This window comes from Pezoporus occidentalis, unplaced genomic scaffold, assembly GCF_034315485.1.
Source record: "Pezoporus occidentalis ecotype Australia unplaced genomic scaffold, CSIRO_AGI_Poc_V1 ctg6, whole genome shotgun sequence".
Lineage (NCBI taxonomy): Eukaryota > Metazoa > Chordata > Aves > Psittaciformes > Psittacidae > Pezoporus > Pezoporus occidentalis.
In genome coordinates, this window is record NW_026915943.1 from 2,649,844 (window position 1) to 2,666,169 (window position 16,326).

Sequence of the window (16,326 nt, forward strand, 5' to 3'; positions counted from 1 at the left end):
TTGCAGTGAGATAAATCTCTCCTAGTCACCTCATTTTGCAGCTAAGCTGCCTAGGCCTGTTTCCACTGTGTTGGGATTTAGGAGTTGGGCTGGTTTTCATCAGAGCCCAAGACTTCTGTGTTCTCCAAATGCTCTGAAAGCACCAGAATTAAGGAATATCTGAACCAGGGGAGCACACGCAGCAGCCACTACGAGCAATGAATTCATCACCTGCTAACACAGCTGCTGCCTCCCATTCCAACCTGCTGCACAGGCTCAGCGCTTACCATTACAGTGGCAATTATTAGGCCAGCAAAGGAAGCTGTTGCCATCCATTGCCCATTGGAAACGTATTTAGCTAAGGTTCAATGCACAAATTAAAATGGTATTCGGTGCTTATGAGCCCTAATTGTAAGCTTGTAAACATCCAGAGCTTTCATTTATCACATTACCATTGTGTAGAGACCTGGGTCTTGGGAATTAAAAGACAGCAATTCCAAGTACCATCTATTTAGAAATCAATTCCTCACCTGAGTCTCTGGGTTTCTTCATTTTAGCTTTTTTTCCCATTTCATCAGCCTTTTAAGAGTACAAGATAAGAAAAACCCCACTATGATAATATTGCATTTAGTGCCAAAGTGTCCTTTGCAAACTCTATTTTGAATGTAATTATACAGATGTGCACCCACTGCCTCCTTACCCGTTTTCAAATGACATTACACACAGCACTAAGAATGAATCTATAACAGAAAAATACACATGGAGGCAAAGTCCCTAATAACACAAGGCCAGGTTGCAGCCACCATCTATAGAATCTTCTGACTGCCCAGATGTGCTGAGGAAGATAGGAAGATCTCACTCTAGCTTTTATGATACTTGTGGTTCCCTTGGGTCTTAACTAAACTCTGACACCACTAGGCATTCATTTCAGGCCAGGCCAATGGCTGAAGACATGACTTCACAACTCAGTGAGAGTACTGGAGAGGTACTATTTTATCATGGCACTTACTGGAGTAACTTCCTCAGAAGAACAACAAGAATCTGATTATTTTATCATGAAGAAACTGTGGAGCAAAGAAATCTTGCTAAAAGGAAAGGGAGAGCCAAAGACAAAAGTGATTCTCATACCCCAGCCTGCTGCAGGAGCAGAAAGAGACCCTCACTTGAGTGACTAAACCAAGGACACCCCCAAAACTCAAGTGTTTGACTTGAGATATCACCAGGTGCTAAAGGGATGTTAGCAATGCAGTAAGCAAGCTTTTCTCAGTCAAGTGGCTGCTCCTCTGAAGGCAATAAGGGTTATTTACCTCTGGGTTCCACTAAATGAGAACAAAATTCAAAGCCTTTATGTCAACCGCAAGGCAGACCGAGTCTGCACTCACCCCGTGGTAGATCCTGACCACAACACCCAGTTCTGGTACCCCAATTGCCCAGACCAAGACACTGGTTGGTGCACCAAACACCGCTGATGCTGGGGTGGGAGCTCTCTGAGTCCTGGGGGTCACTGGGAAGCCACCCAAGGTCCTCCTGCATGCTCAGTCCAGCTGGCTCCTACCTTGCACCCATTACAGTGTGTGAGGTTTGGCAGAGCTTGCTTCCCTGTAAAACAGCATGCCCTGTTACGGGTCAAAGCTCCCTTTATTGCCCATCTGAAGATCTGGCTCCACAAGACCCTTTGCCCTCCAGGCAGCTGTGAGCCACATCTTGGGCAGTCCATGAAAAGGTTTTGAGTTTCTGGGCTTGGCTGCAAGTGATGTGAAAGGATTTAATTCCATATGGGAGGAGGTGACCTTTGAAACTAATTGGGCACACAAAGGACCTAAGCAAAAAAGGCTTCATTTGGGCTCAACGATGCAGCGAAGGTTTGACTTGGGCTCAGGGGGAAACTGAATTACCATACAGTGATACCATCTCAATGAGCTAATCATGATAATTGCTGTGTTCTTGATTTAAACAAATACATTAATAAGAATTCCCAGACTCTGGAGCACACAAACAGCAACTCCTTAGGAACTTTGTGAGAGCCGGTAGCAATTTTATCAGGTCGAGTGAGAAAGCAGCAACACCAAAGACGCGAGTAGTCACATACCACCCTTTGTCTTTGACTTGAGGAGTGGAACAAGAAGAAGCTGTTCCCCTGGCAGGGTTTCCAGATCAGCTTCCTCTGCTGCTGATTATCACTGTCACAAGTTCAATGGGAAGGCAAGGCTTTAATCCAGTCACTGGACAAGCTGAGCTGCATTGCATTAATTGACAGCAAATGTCAAGCTCTCTGCAGAGGCAGAGAAGGTCTCTATAATGCTAAAATCATCAAAGAAGTCCTAGATAGGCCTTTGGGGACAGCCTAATTACTGCAGGGAGCGAAGTTTCACTCTCAAGGAAAGGGAAACTTCACCATTATGCACTGAACCTTACTCAGCACTCAACCCAATAAAGCAGGATTGGTACAGCAGGCTTTGGTGTAGGATGTGTGAAAGAAGAGCTGTGCTGTGAGCAAGTCCGCTGCTGCCTGCAGACAGCACTTATCTCCTTCCACTACGGAAATGAAGGGACAACGGGCCAGTCCAGCCTGAACCCTTGCAGGACCTGGATTCCCTGGTGTGCCCTAGAGATAGACCTCCAGTATCAGTGTATCCTGCCTCCTTCTCTTCTCTCCAGAATCACAGCAACATTCCCCTATGTCACAGCTCTTTGCAGCCTTATGATAAAGGCTGAGAACAACCCAGGTTGCTCAGATTGCTGCTCTAGGGGAAGGTGTCCCTGCCTGTGGTTGGAACTGGATGAGCTTTAAGGTCCCTTCAACCCAAACCATTCTAGGGTTCTATGATTCTATGAAATGCCCTGGTGAGAGCAACAAAGGGGAAACAGAGATGCTGGATGTGTATACATGTAGAGTTGCTGCTCTTGCAACACCACTGCTCTTTCATGTTGGATGTCTGGTTTATGGATGTGTGTGGACAGTCAGGTAAAGGTAAATCTTAGAAGCACGTTCTTCATGGGACCACTAGTGAAGTGTAAAATTGCCAGGTGATTTACCTTTACTCTTAAGTTCTTAAACAGTGGTGTCCAGCTTGCCCTGACCCATAAACCACTATTATGTGCTGTGAAAAAGATGACGTTTCTCCTCAGAATCAGATATGATGTCTTTATTTCTTGGCCATGAGCACAACAGAAATAGGAGCTTCACCTTTCCCCTCAGCCATGACTGAAAACCCTGAGGAGAGCACTTCCCAGCTGCTTGTGATTGCAACATTTACCTAAATCACTTAAACTTACAGTAGATTTCCTGATGTTCTGATACAGAAACCAATAAACTAAAGGCATTGAATGTTGATTTGGTTCACATCACCTTCTTCAGTTTCTTGGATACCAAGGAACTCAGATTCCACCCTGCCTTGCCTGCACTTATCCCTGCAATTTGTGTTTGACTCATGCAAATCTTCTATTTGGTAAAGAATATGTATTAAGAAAGGCCTCCAGAGCCATGATCTAAGATACTAAGATACTGCTTCTCATGCTTGGGCACTCCAATCTCAGCCTGAAAATATCCTGCCTTCCTATCAACTTGAGGTTCTCTGGGTTTTCCTTCCAGCCCCTTACCCTTCTCAAGCCTTTCTGTGCTAGGAATTCACTGTAGGTGACAGTTTTGTGCTGACATGCTGTGACCTAGACATTTTTCAGTCTTTTTCACATTAAGGTATGCAGATCAAGCATCTTCCTCCCCACAAATGTATTTTGGTAGTGTTTTTCTGCACACACAGATTGCCCAAGGAGGTTGTGAATGCTCCATCCCTGGCAGCGTTCAAGGCTAGGTTGGACAGAGCCTTGGGTGCCATGGTTTAGTGTGAGGTGTCCCTGCCCATGGCAGGGGGGCTGGAACTGGATGATCTTCAGGTCCTTTCCAACCCAAACTATTCTACGATTCACTGTGCTTCATAAACCGCAACCATCAGAACTGACAGTATTAGTCTCATTGATGCTGTACAGGGATAAAATCAGCTTTTTACTACCCACTACAAGAAAAGCAGGATGAGTAAATGTGTTCCTTTTATTTGTCCATCCAAGCAACAAGTTTGACGGATTTGCCATGGAATTATGCTGAGGATCACACTGAATGACTTGATGCTTTGCTCACTGCAACCTCTAGAGTCAATGCTCAGCGCAGTTCCTTAGATGTGGCCCGTTACATGTGCACCCTGGCACTAGAGGGTGTAAGAACATATTTTGTTTAAATGAAAAACTTTATCAAGCAGTAGAAGTCTCCAACCTTCATTTACTGATCTTTGCATTTTATTGGTCTGATTTTATACATTTTTCTCACATTACACATGCAAAACCTGGGTAGAATCAATCCCTGCTGATTCACCTGGAACAATCCCATTGGATCATAGGAACCTAGAATGGTTTGGGTTGGAAGGGACCTTAAAGCTCATCCAGTTCCAACCCCTGCCACGGGCAGGGACACCTTTCACTAGACCAGGTTGCTCCAAGCCCCATCCAACCTGGCCTGGATGATTCCCTATTGATTACCTTTGAGAGCTATCACAGAGCAAGTTCTTGAGCCATTTGATGTGTACTTTTAACAGTGGAGAAGAGCAGGCTGATCTGCTTTCCAAGTCCCTAGTGGATAGGACAGAATAGGATAGGATAGGATAGGATAGGATAGGATAGGATAGGATAGGATAGGATAGGATAGGATAGGATAGGATGAATAGTGACGTTCTCCAGTTCAAGCAAGGAAGATTTAGACTGAGCAAGTAAAAAAGCTTTCTAGCAATAACAGTAAGATAAATACATTGCTATCAGTAGCAATATTTATGAGTAACTTAGATGACTTTGATAGGATCCATATGACCAAATCATAGACATCTGCAGTGTAAATATCTGTATCTGAGGTAATCATTCTGGACTACCTTTACAGAGAGAAACCTTCAGAATCCAACTCATGTCCTAAAGCAGATACCTGACATAACTCATAAGTAACACACCTTGAAAGTGCCTGCTTCTCTCCATTAGCTATAAAAGGAGGCTGAGGTAACATTCAGATATAGACTTCTGCCCTGTAGTTCTGTCAGGTTGCATCAAAATCTGTCAGGACGAGTTAGATGGAGATAACTGATCACAGGTTTGGATGAGGTATCTCTGAAGACACATTCCCAGATCTGATTTCAGTGATGCTGTGCTATCATCTAGTGCTGACTCGCTCTAGTCAAGATTTCCATAGCCCAACCACTGGAGAATACTGTCTTCCATTTAGCTCTAAAAAGCTTTCTCATGACTCTTCTGAAGTGCATTAAAGGACCACAATGATGACTTTCACAAATGCTCTATTTTGTTGGGTAGCAAGAAATAATGGATCACTGTTATAAATATATCCACAGAAATAAGTTGGATTTTAGCTTCTGTCTCTTTTTATCTCCTTTATATTTTCAGTCACACTTTAAAAAGAAAAGATGATGTTTGAGGTATAAATCTGACCATTATTAGCTGTAATGTTTAGTTTGCTTTACTCTCCACGGCTACATCTGTTTTCAAGCACAGAAACTATTGGGTTCTTTGCAAAAAGACAATACAATACCTCCTTAATTCAGCACAATGGTCCTGGCATATAGCAGGCTTCCACTGCTATAGAGAAAAACACCCTATCTTTCCTCCCTAAAGCCCCCCTCAAGCAAATTCACTGTAAGAGATGGAAGGGTATTAACTTTGATTCACTGAGGAATATCGCTCTAGTAATTGCAAGCAGAACATTGATGGAATGCAAATAAACCTTTCAAAAGATTCATCACAGAGTTTCCATCAGTTCTTTTTTGAGGCAGGAGCACTAATGGTGAGTATTAAGCAAACTTTGCAACTGGGCCTGGATCATTTTAAAGGAAGACCCAAAGTATGTGCATGTCTAACATAGGAATATGTGGGTTTAGGCAGCTTTACTTCCCTCAGCCTCTTTATTTGACAGCTTTTTTCTTTGTAATCTTGGGAACTGTCTATTTAAGCCAAATTGGACTCTTACAATGGGTCTATTATGGTAGCTGAACACTTCCATGTACCCACTCAAACCATATGGGAAATTATGCACTAAAAGGAGTGTTTCAAAGAGGTTCGACTTGAAAACATAAATGAAACTGAGGAAGAGGGAGGTAAAAGGCTTCTCAACAGCAGGATGAATTTGCAGAGCCTCCTTCTAGGTGCCCTTCATTCGGTTATCTATCTTTTTCCAATTTGAATCAGAAATGTGTTGCCTTCACGGTAGTTATAGGCAGGGAATTGCTAAGAGTAATATAGAGAAGCACGGATCTTCAAGCCACTGCCATCGCTGGGTTTTCAATGCATCCCATCTTCTCTCTGCTCAAAAACCTCTTTGGGGCAGGGATGGACTTGAACAGCTCTGAGGCTATTTTTAAAGCTTAGTGAGGCCAATGACAACAATAGAGATCAAGCAGCCCATTAATTACAGACCCACTGTCTGAGCAAGCTGTCATTAGTCATTGCCAGTTGTCATTCTACATCAGCCCTTTTACCGAAGCTCAAAAAGGACACTGCAGCATGGGAAGGAGGTGAAAAGCTGTGGAAAAAAGAGGATCTGATGGAACTTTGACACTTCCAAAGCTTTCAAAGCCAAGAAAAATTCTCTGACAGCAACCTAAATACCCAGGCCTGACTGCATGCAAGGAGAACCAGGTGTCCAAATGACTTAGCTGGTTTAAAACTCAGCAGAAACTGCCTGACTCTTGACTTGATAGAGGGAGGTTATTCAAACTCTAATGTACTTCTTTCCAGTATTTAGTGTTTGATCCAATTTTCTCTGTTCTGGCCATTTTATTTGGACTATAATTCTGTCCAGGGAATTAAATTCTATCAACCTTTCATGGTTCAGAGAGCACAGAGTGAAGTCAGCAGCACAATATTCCTAATGTACTTACTCATAAAACGTTGTCCAACCATTTTCATTGCTTTTAGTGGCAAGGAGACCAGAGTTGCCGTGGTAAGTCATCATGGCCACTTCATGCCCCTGTGTTGTTACACTCTTGAGTGCGCTGTTGGTACCAATTGTCACCCAGTAGACTTGGCCATCAGGCACCACCAGCCAGAGGGGCATCCCTGTGGAATCTCTTCGGATATTGACCAAGTTGCCATTATTGTCAGTGATCAGGGTTATATCTCCATCTCCAGAGTAAGTAAAATTGTAAAGATAATCCCCAGTGGTAAGGCTCTGAGTATAAAGGTGCTTCCCACTGGTGTCAAACAAGTAGAGTTCCTGGTCTATAGGTGAGGATAACTCATATAGGTTTTGCGTGTTGAGGAACGGTTTGTTTTTCCGAATAAAGCGGATTCGGATATTCCCAAGATCAGCAACATAGAGCTCCCCATCCGCACACACAGCAAGGGAGGATGGCGCATTGAGTTTGGCATCCTTGGCATAGCCATCATCCCCTGAGAAGCAGTCACAGTTAGCATCGTTCTTGCAGTCACAGCTGCTTGGTGCACCGGCAACGAGGGATATCTCTCCGTTGGTGGTGACCTGCCTGATGCGGTTGATCTTCTTCTCATCAGTCTCAGCAATATACAGGACCCCGTTATGTGAGACAGCCAGGGCGGTGGCAGACTCCAGCGTGGCATGGATTGCCACCTTGCTAAGGAGGAAGTGATCCATGCCTGGCACTTGGCAGTGCATGGGCCTCCCTGCCACGATGCGCACTTGGTGGTTCTCAGATATCTGCAACACAACGTTATTGTCCAGGACGTAGAGTGAGTTATCCATTGGATTGACTGCCAGATCCGTGGGCCATTCCAGACGAACCTTAATGGCAAAACAACACAAAGAAATTACTATAGCAAGACCTGGCATCATTGTCATAAATCAATCGCAATGAGGATGTTTCAACATGGGTAAAAGAAACACAGCTGCTTGATATGGTGGCAGTAGGTGACACAACCCTGGTATGAGTGAGGGGTCTTAGCTCCCAGTCACATGTAGCAGACACCTATGGACACCCACACTCCACACTGCAGCAGTGGTGGGAGCAGGGTGATGGACAGAGGCAGACTCACCTCAGCTCTTTCTTCACCTTGGTATGAGGAGTCAGGGGCTGTGGAAGGGGCATCAGTGCCCAAGGAATGAAGAAGTAAACCAGAAGGTCTGAAGATTCATAGAACCATAGAGTTCCAGACTGGTTTGGGTTGGAAGGGACCTTAAAGCTCATCCAGTTCCAACCCCTGCCACGGGCGGGGACCCCTTCCACTAGAGCAGCTTGCTCCAAGCCCCTGTGTCCAACCTGGCCTTGAACACTGCCAGGGATGGGGCAGCCACAGCTTCTCTGGGCACCCTGTGCCAGCGCCTCAGCACCCTCACAGGGAAGAGCTTCTACCTAAGAGCTCATCTCAGTCTCCCCTCGGGCAGGTTAAAGCCATTCCCCTTGGCCTGTCCCTACAGGCCCTGTCCAAAGCCCCTCTCCAGCTTTCCTGCAGTCCCTTTAGGCACTGGAGCTGCTCTAAGGTCTTCCCTTAAGGAGCCTTCTCTTCTCCAGGAGGGGGATTCAAGGGGATTTCTCCTTTTCAAACAATGCTTCTTAAATTGGTGGAGCCTGGACCTGATAGCAAAGAGCCAGGACTGGGCATTTTGCTGTGTGAAGTGCTATGAAATCAATCAAACAAAAGAGCGATCCTTTTACTAAAGGATATTCCAGACAAGTGGCCAAGCTCCGCTGGGTAAATGATGGGGAGGGATAGACACAATAGGGGTAGCTGTGGCAGCATGTGTGTGCGCTGAGTTATAACCACAGATTTTCTTCTTCATGCTGCAAAAATGCGAAATAGCAATTCACAAGGAATTCAGGCAATTTCAACTCAGGGATTAAAAATCTCCTGTCTTCAGAGTGGTTTGCACTTTGGTTTTAGCATAGTGGAAGAATGGGTTCAAGCAATAGTGACACATCACAGTCCTGTTGCCCAGTGAAGCTCTGAATGCTCCATCCCTGGCAGTGTTCAAGGCCAGGCTGGACAGAGGTTTGGGTGACACGGTCTAGTGTGAGGCATCCCTGCCCATGGCAAGGGGGTTGGAACTGGATGATTTTAAGGACCTTTCCAATCCAAACCATTCTATGATTCTGTGATTCTATACTGACAACCCATATACACAAATAAACTGAAGAAGTGACTGGTAACACCATGAGTGAGTGAGCAATAGAAGGTCTCTAGCACTACTTCTGCAGTATACCGTCTTTTCAAGTGAGACTACTCTTTTAGTCACCAAACCTAAGAAACATTTAGCAACAGGATTCAGGGCAATTGAACTGCATTTGTTTTTATAAATACATGTAAATTGTGCATTTAAAAGTTATTTCCTTTTACTTCATGTTTACATAGGAAAAAAGGAGTCAATATTGTGTTGACGGCAACCATGCAATGCTTATATGTTTTCCTAATGTTCCATCTTCCCCATGGTAGAGGTGTGGAGGGTGATTGAATGGAACAACTGACTGCACCCATGTGGTTTTAATCTGTACTCAACAGCATAGAATAGAATCATAGACGAGTTTGGGCTGGAAGGAACCTTCAGAGTTCATTTAACCCAACTCCCCTGCATTGAGAGGGGATATCCTCAACTACATCAGGTTGCCCAGAACCCCATCCAGCCTGGCCTTGAATGTCTCCAGGGATGGCGCATCCACCACCTCTCAGGGCAGCCTGTGCCAGTGTTTTACCAACCTCATTATAAAGAGTTTCTTCCTCGCACCCAGCCTGAATCTCCCTTCTTTTAGTTTAAAACCGTTCCATGATGTGCTCTGGGATCTTGGCACGTTCAACATGGATGTGCAGCGCCAGGATCTCCCTGTTTCTTTGTTTCAGACATCCAGTTTGGAAGGATTTTTCATCCATCTCAGTTGCTGCTGCTTCTTATTTGTTTGAGGTGACTAAGTTTTGGGGGGGGGTATTTTGCATCTATAAATATTATATTTGCAAGCTTCTTGGAAGAAGGAGGAGGAGGAGGTGGCAGCAGTCTCAGGTCCAGCAAACCATCTCTCACTGTGATTTTACTTAAAACCAAGAACAAGAAGGGACCAGAGGAAGACAGGAGATTCCTACTTTTAAAGCCTGGAGCTGAACATCTCTGCCACAGCCATGTTTTACTTTTGATGCTTTTAGTCATGTTTGAATCCCTTTTCAAATTTTATTATATTTTTATTTAGTTTTATTTTATTCTACTTTATTCTATTCTGTTTTATTAGCATTGGACACAAGGTATTTAATCCGTTGAGCCTTCCAATGGCAGGGCTTCCGAAACTTGTTTTCATGGCTAAGCAGCTGCTGCGCTCTGCCTACTCTAGTTCTCTATTTGCACAATCTCCCTTTCCTCAGTTCCTGGCCTATTTTAAACCCTTCCTGTAGTCAAACATCATAGCCTGTGGTTTTCTCTTTAATAATGCATGCCTCCATCCCTTCCAGTGGTCTTTAAGCTCCGCAGCCTTGAGTTAGCATCAAGAGCAGGGTTTATTCTGAACTGACAAGGGAATCTTCAATTTCTTAAAGACCATCCCTTGTCAACATTGGCAGCTAAATATTTCATGTCCTCATGTCCCAGGGAGCCTCAGCAACCTGACAGAAAAGACCCTTCTAGCCAATGCAAATGACGAAAAGCTACTTCTCAAGCTGCTTTTTGGTCTGGTTTTCTTTTGAAGTTAAACCTGGCTTGGGTGCATTTGTCCAGACCACCAGTGGTTAATCTGCCCATCTCGGGACAGGTTCATCTAAACTCAGCTCCTGTCATTTTATAAAGGGAAAAGAAAGTTTTTAGCTGGTACATTTTAGCTCATCTCAGAAGTATTTAAACATGACAGGCTGAGAAAGTTGGAGCTGTTCAGCCTGGAGAAGAGAAGCTGCGTGGAGACCTCAGAGCAGCTTCCAGTGTCTGAAGGGGACCTATAAGGATGCTGGAGAGGGACTCTTCATTAGGGACTGGAGTGACAGGACAAGGGGTGATGGGTTAAAACTTAAACAGGGGAAGTTCAGGTTGGATATAAGGAAGAAGTTCTTTATGTGAGGGTGGTGAGGCCCTGGCATGGGTTACACACAGAAGTAAATTCTCCATCCCTGGTTGGATGGAGTCTTAGCTGACATGGTCTAGTGTGAGGTGTCCCTGCCCATGGCAGAGGGGTTGGAACTGGATGATCTTAAGGTCCTTTCTAACCCAAACCATTCTATGATTCTATGGTTCTATGACTTTGTTATATATACATATATATATATATATGTATATATATACATAACTAGAAAATGGTTTTTAAAGCCTTAATCCTCAATGGTCTTGTGGTAACTGCCCTTGAAATTCAGCTAAAGAAAGTACTATGCCGGTAAGATGAGAAACATACTACAAGATGGCCTTCAACCAGCAAAATTTGCTTCTATAGAAGGCATGAGGGCTTTTAAACTCATAATTTCAGCTTGTTCATAAATTGCGGGCAGTGGGAACCAGCTGCAAAGAAGCAAGAATAATCTGTTCAAATTAGAAGGAAAAACAAGAAGAACAGATTCCATATGGGAGCACAGAAATTATCTAGGTAGTTACAAAAAGGAAACCCCATTGACATCTATTGTGGCTGAATAACAGTACTTAGCCCTCCAGCTATGATCTGTATTTTCATAGGAGAGGGCAACATTCCTATAGCCAGGCAAACAACAAGTGGCACAAAGGTTTCAATGGACACCATCTCTAAACTGGCACAATTTGACAGGTTGGCCAATGCCCCACCAAAGCAAGTGCTGGGCTGTAACAGATTTCTTTTCTGTGCCATGCAGAAGGAAAGCAATCATCAAACTGAGATTTTTATATTCTCTCTTTCTTTTTCTCTCCACCCATAAGCAGCAGGACTTAAAAAGCCCAGCGTGATGGTGCCTGCAACCAATTTGCAATCTGATGCAATTCAAGATTCTTGTTTTCCTGCTGTTGCTAATTCTGGCACCACGGCCTCCAATCAGGATTTCCTAGATGTTAATTTCATTCAGGTCTAAAATTGTGCTGGGCCAAATTAGGATGGAGGGAAGCAAAGAAAAACACCCCATGGTTAGCTGAGTTGTAATAACAGAGCACGGCACACAGGGCTAGTAAAATGAGTACTGCTGTGTCTGGTCTTTTTAGCCTAAAGCAACTAGTTTCCTGAGAAGTGAGCCTAAGGGAACCTGCCTTCCCAGGAATCTGTGCCTCCTGCTCATTGGGAGTGCTGAAACAACTCTCTTCTGTGGCTGGGACATCTTTGAACCTCAGAGATGTCTGAGTTCACAGACATCATTAGGGTTGGAAAGGACCTCTGGAGATCATCTGGCCCAATCCAATGCCAAGGCAGGACCACCCAGAGCAGGTTACACAGGGATGCATCCATGGTAGGTTTTGAATGTCTCCAGAAAGGGAGACTCCACAATCCCCCTTGGGCAGCCTGTTCCAGTGCTCTGCCACCCTCAGCATAAAGAAGTTCTTTCTCATAGAATCACAGAATGGTTTGGGTTGGAAAGGACCTTAAAATCATTCAGTTCCAACCCCCTGCACCTTAATAAGATCATTCAGTTCCAAACCCCTGCCATGGGCCGGGACACCACACAGTAGACCATGTCACTCCATCATGTTGGGGCAAGAGCTTCTTGAGGTTTAGTTTATGGCCATTGCTCTTCATCCTGTCACTGGGCACCACTGAAAAGAGTCTGGCACCATCCTCTTGGTACCTGCTTTTGAGACATTTATATGCATTAATGAGATCCCCTCTCAGCCTTGTCTTCTCTAGACTAAACAGGCCCAGCTCCCAAAGTCTCTCCTCACAAGAGAGGTGTTCCAGACCCTGCTCATCTTTGTGTTAGGTCAGGTATGTCTTTCTTTCAGTCTCTATAGGATCTTTCTTTTTCACCCAGTCATTTTCCTACCATAAACTATGTAGAGATGTAATTCTCCTTGAGCCCTTCCCCCTTTGTCAAACATGGGGAGGCGCAGACATGCAGATAGGGTGAAGGCATAGGCTTCTATTTCATAGAAACCCAACCAAACCATCATCTTACCTGAGAAATGTCCATGACAGAGTCACAGCTGAGAGGCCGAGCAGAGGTCAAGTCATTAGAACCCAACACTGTTGAGATGATCCCATTCTGATCAATCCTCCTGATCATGGTGCCATCCACAAAGTAAATCAGCCCAAACTTGTCCACGGTGATGCCTGGGGAGGGCAAAAGCAAGACAGTCAGAAAGTAACAGCAACCTGACAATCATGGGATGAATAGAAGTTGGTGCCTGGTTTGACGTTCATGAAGCAGTAAGGTTGGGAGCAATGTATGTTATGGCATTCCAAAGGGATGAGATGAGAGTTGGACATGGGGGACTCATGGTTATCAGGAACCATTCCATGGAAGGCACTTCCAACTGGCACGTGATGCCATTTAGAATTCCCTGTTCACTTGGAAAAGGGCATGGCATTTGGTGAACCACTGAAAAGAGAAGGTTTTCTAATAGCTATATGTCTTCCTAATAGCTGTATTAGAAAGTCTTATATTATATTAGTCTTACATGTTCAGAAACATGGTGCTATTGCTCATAGTATGACTGGTAAGCCATGCACATGAACATATTACACTGGTGAATTTTTCAGAAATGGAGATGAAAAAGGCTGTGAAAGACCCATCAGGTGAATCAAATTCCAGGTGGATAAATGTGGATTCCTGTAGTATTTCACCTATTTCTGAACGCTGCTCAGTGATTCAGTTCATTGTCCAAACCTCCTTTGTAGACACACTCCCATCAGTGGGTTTGAGGTCTGCTGACAGCAGCCACAGGCTGCTGATCCTCAGTTCCTCACCTGTAGACATGTGTCATTTCACTTCCCCCTAAGCATCATTTCTCAAGTGCTTATCTTGGCACAACCTCCTTTAATCCTCTTTATCCCAGGCTAGCTACACTCTGCACCTTCCATCAGAGGCTTCCATAGTGCTTTACACTCACTAATTAGACCTCATAGCAGTGTATGAGTGTGATCATCCTAATTTTACATATCAGGAAAATAACAGATAAAGCCATTTGCACAAGGTCACAGAGAAAGTCCATGGCTAAGGAAGGAATAAAAAGTTAAGGGCCCCATTCACCTCTCTTTTATGCTAGTATAAATTAAAAATAACTCCACAGAAACTAATAGAGTCATCCATCTCATCTGCCCTGCGGTGGCAGAATTCTGCTCAGTGTAATGTTTGAGGGGCTTAAAGACATTAAAAGAGCTTAAAGGAACAGTAAAAGAATGTAGAAGCCTTTAACACCCTTTTCTATGCAAGCAAAAATTCTGCCTGGGATAGACACTCACCACTGGGATAGTGGTGAGGCACTGGAATGGGTTGCCCAGGGAAGCTGTGAATGCTCCATCCCTGGCAGTGTTCAAGGCCAGGTTGGACAGAGCCTTGGTGGCATGGTTTAGTGTGAGGTGTCCCTGCCCATGGCAGGGGAGTTGGAACTGGATGAGCTTAAGGTCCTTTCCAACCCTAACTATTCCATGATTCTATGAGAATATTGGGATCTTCCTGTTTGGTTTCTTTGGCTAGCAGGGTAGCAATCACTTGGCAAAAAGCAGACATCTGAATTGTGCATCCTAGCAAGCATCTGGAGCTTTTTCAATCAGTGGAGAGCAAGACCTACTTCTAGGGTGCAATTCCTATCACCCTACAGCAGATACCCAGAAGAGATTACATGAATCCTGCCAGAAACACCTTTTCCTCCCCACTGACTGTAAAAGGAGAGTACAGCAAATACCTCTAAAGGGAACATTTATACTGCAGGCAAAGGAAATGAGTGAGATGAATCCTCACCCTAATGTTTTTTTGGCTGTCATCACAGTGACATAAATGATGGGCACCCTGTTTCAGACAGAAAGCTTTGAGGCTCTTCCTGAGGAAGCGATGAGACTGCGTGTTTCTCCACAGCGCTGTTTTACAGCCAGATCCCCTCATTTGAAACATTTACCCTCAGTCTCCATCCGCTGTGAGCTCTGCTGTGAAGTACAGATGCAGCAGTTCACAGATCAAACATTTGAGAGTTACACGTGGCAGGGACTAATCCCCTGATTGCTTTGGCAATTAAAATCATGGCCTTCAGCCAGCGCTGTAACTATTGCATGGAGGTGGATGATACGTAGAAAAACATCACGTTTGGTCACACAGAAAGCCACAGGAGATGCCTGGAAGGAATGGCAGGGAAACCTTAGGACTAAGTCATTGTTTGGGACTAAAAACAAACTTCTCTGTTGAACTGAATAAAGGAAGGGATTCAGCCATGGTTGCAACCTCTGCATTCAAAGTCAATCAGGAGTCAGGAAAGTGCTGTTTCAGATCACTGAGTTGAATGGGAGTGGTGTATTTGATGCTAGGAGGTAAACCCAGCATTTTCCTTAGTTCTTCACAGCATCTCCCTGTCTGAAGGGCAGCATTTTGACCTGGGTTAGATATTGGACCATCAAAGAAGTGAGGTTTCAGAACAGCCTCTAGGGCAGTGAGGAAAATTACTTGCTGCTTTTAAGATGAAGTTCATTAATTTTGGAGGGGATTACATGGCAGGATTGCTGAGATAATGGATGACAGGACTAAATGACCCAAAAGATTGCTTCTGGTCCTACATTCCAATACCTGTGTTTAATTCACGCTGAGATAGGGCTGATCTTTGCAGGACCATGAAACAAGAACCTCGAGGAGGAGCAGAAAATACCTGTTGCACGTCTGAATGCTACAGGAGCACTGGCAGCCATTTATTCTCTCTATACAAAATAAACACATCAGTTGCATCTTAGCACTTTGCCTAAGGCTTGCAGAGGGATCTGGTGGTAAAGGCATCAATATCTCACTGGCATCCATGGCTTTCTGGAGGTTGTCTTCACCTGCCATGAGATCTGTCAGCACTGTGCCCCAGTTAGTGCCCTGTTCAACAAGCCATCCAGGATGTTGGCGCATGTCTCCTCTCATCGGTGTCTGCTGTTGAAGTGAAGGTTACTGCTCCTCTAAGTGAATGGCAAGTTCTTCAATGCTTGCTTGACAATCAGGAATGCAGTGGGGCTTTTTAAGCAGTATGGTAGCTGTGCTTTTTCAGAAGAGGCATGATAGAAGGTTTAGTTGATCTTAATTGGCTTTTGTCAAGCACAAGAAGCTCTCCCCCATTCCTCAGTTCACGAGGAGTATTTTTCAGGGTGCCCGTCCATTACTCTGTGTGACGGGCCAAAAGCCAGTGAAGGGTGGCAGGCTGTGATTTTAAATGAGGCAGAATTTTCTCTCTTAGCTAGTTCCATATGGATTGGATTGGACTTAGCAGCAGCGTGTGCTGACAGTCGATCAGGGTGCTCA

At 44.5% G+C, this 16,326-nt stretch overlaps 2 protein-coding genes across 12 annotated transcripts in view; both read right to left on the bottom strand.

Annotated features, from left to right (window-relative positions):
• Window positions 1-16,326, bottom strand: part of NARS2 (asparaginyl-tRNA synthetase 2, mitochondrial) — a 221,125-nt gene that overhangs the window by 174,891 nt on the left and 29,908 nt on the right. The gene's annotated exons all lie outside the window — the stretch shown is intronic.
• Window positions 1-16,326, bottom strand: part of TENM4 (teneurin transmembrane protein 4) — a 1,625,418-nt gene that overhangs the window by 34,556 nt on the left and 1,574,536 nt on the right. For all 11 annotated transcript variants that reach the window (XM_062639041.1, XM_062639042.1, XM_062639047.1 and 8 more), the window contains 2 exons: window positions 13,021-13,175; window positions 6,903-7,780 (listed from right to left, as the gene is read on the bottom strand). In XM_062639041.1, the coding sequence (XP_062495025.1) occupies window positions 6,903-7,780; window positions 13,021-13,175 (1,033 nt within the window). The remainder of the gene's footprint in view (window positions 1-6,902; window positions 7,781-13,020; window positions 13,176-16,326) is intronic.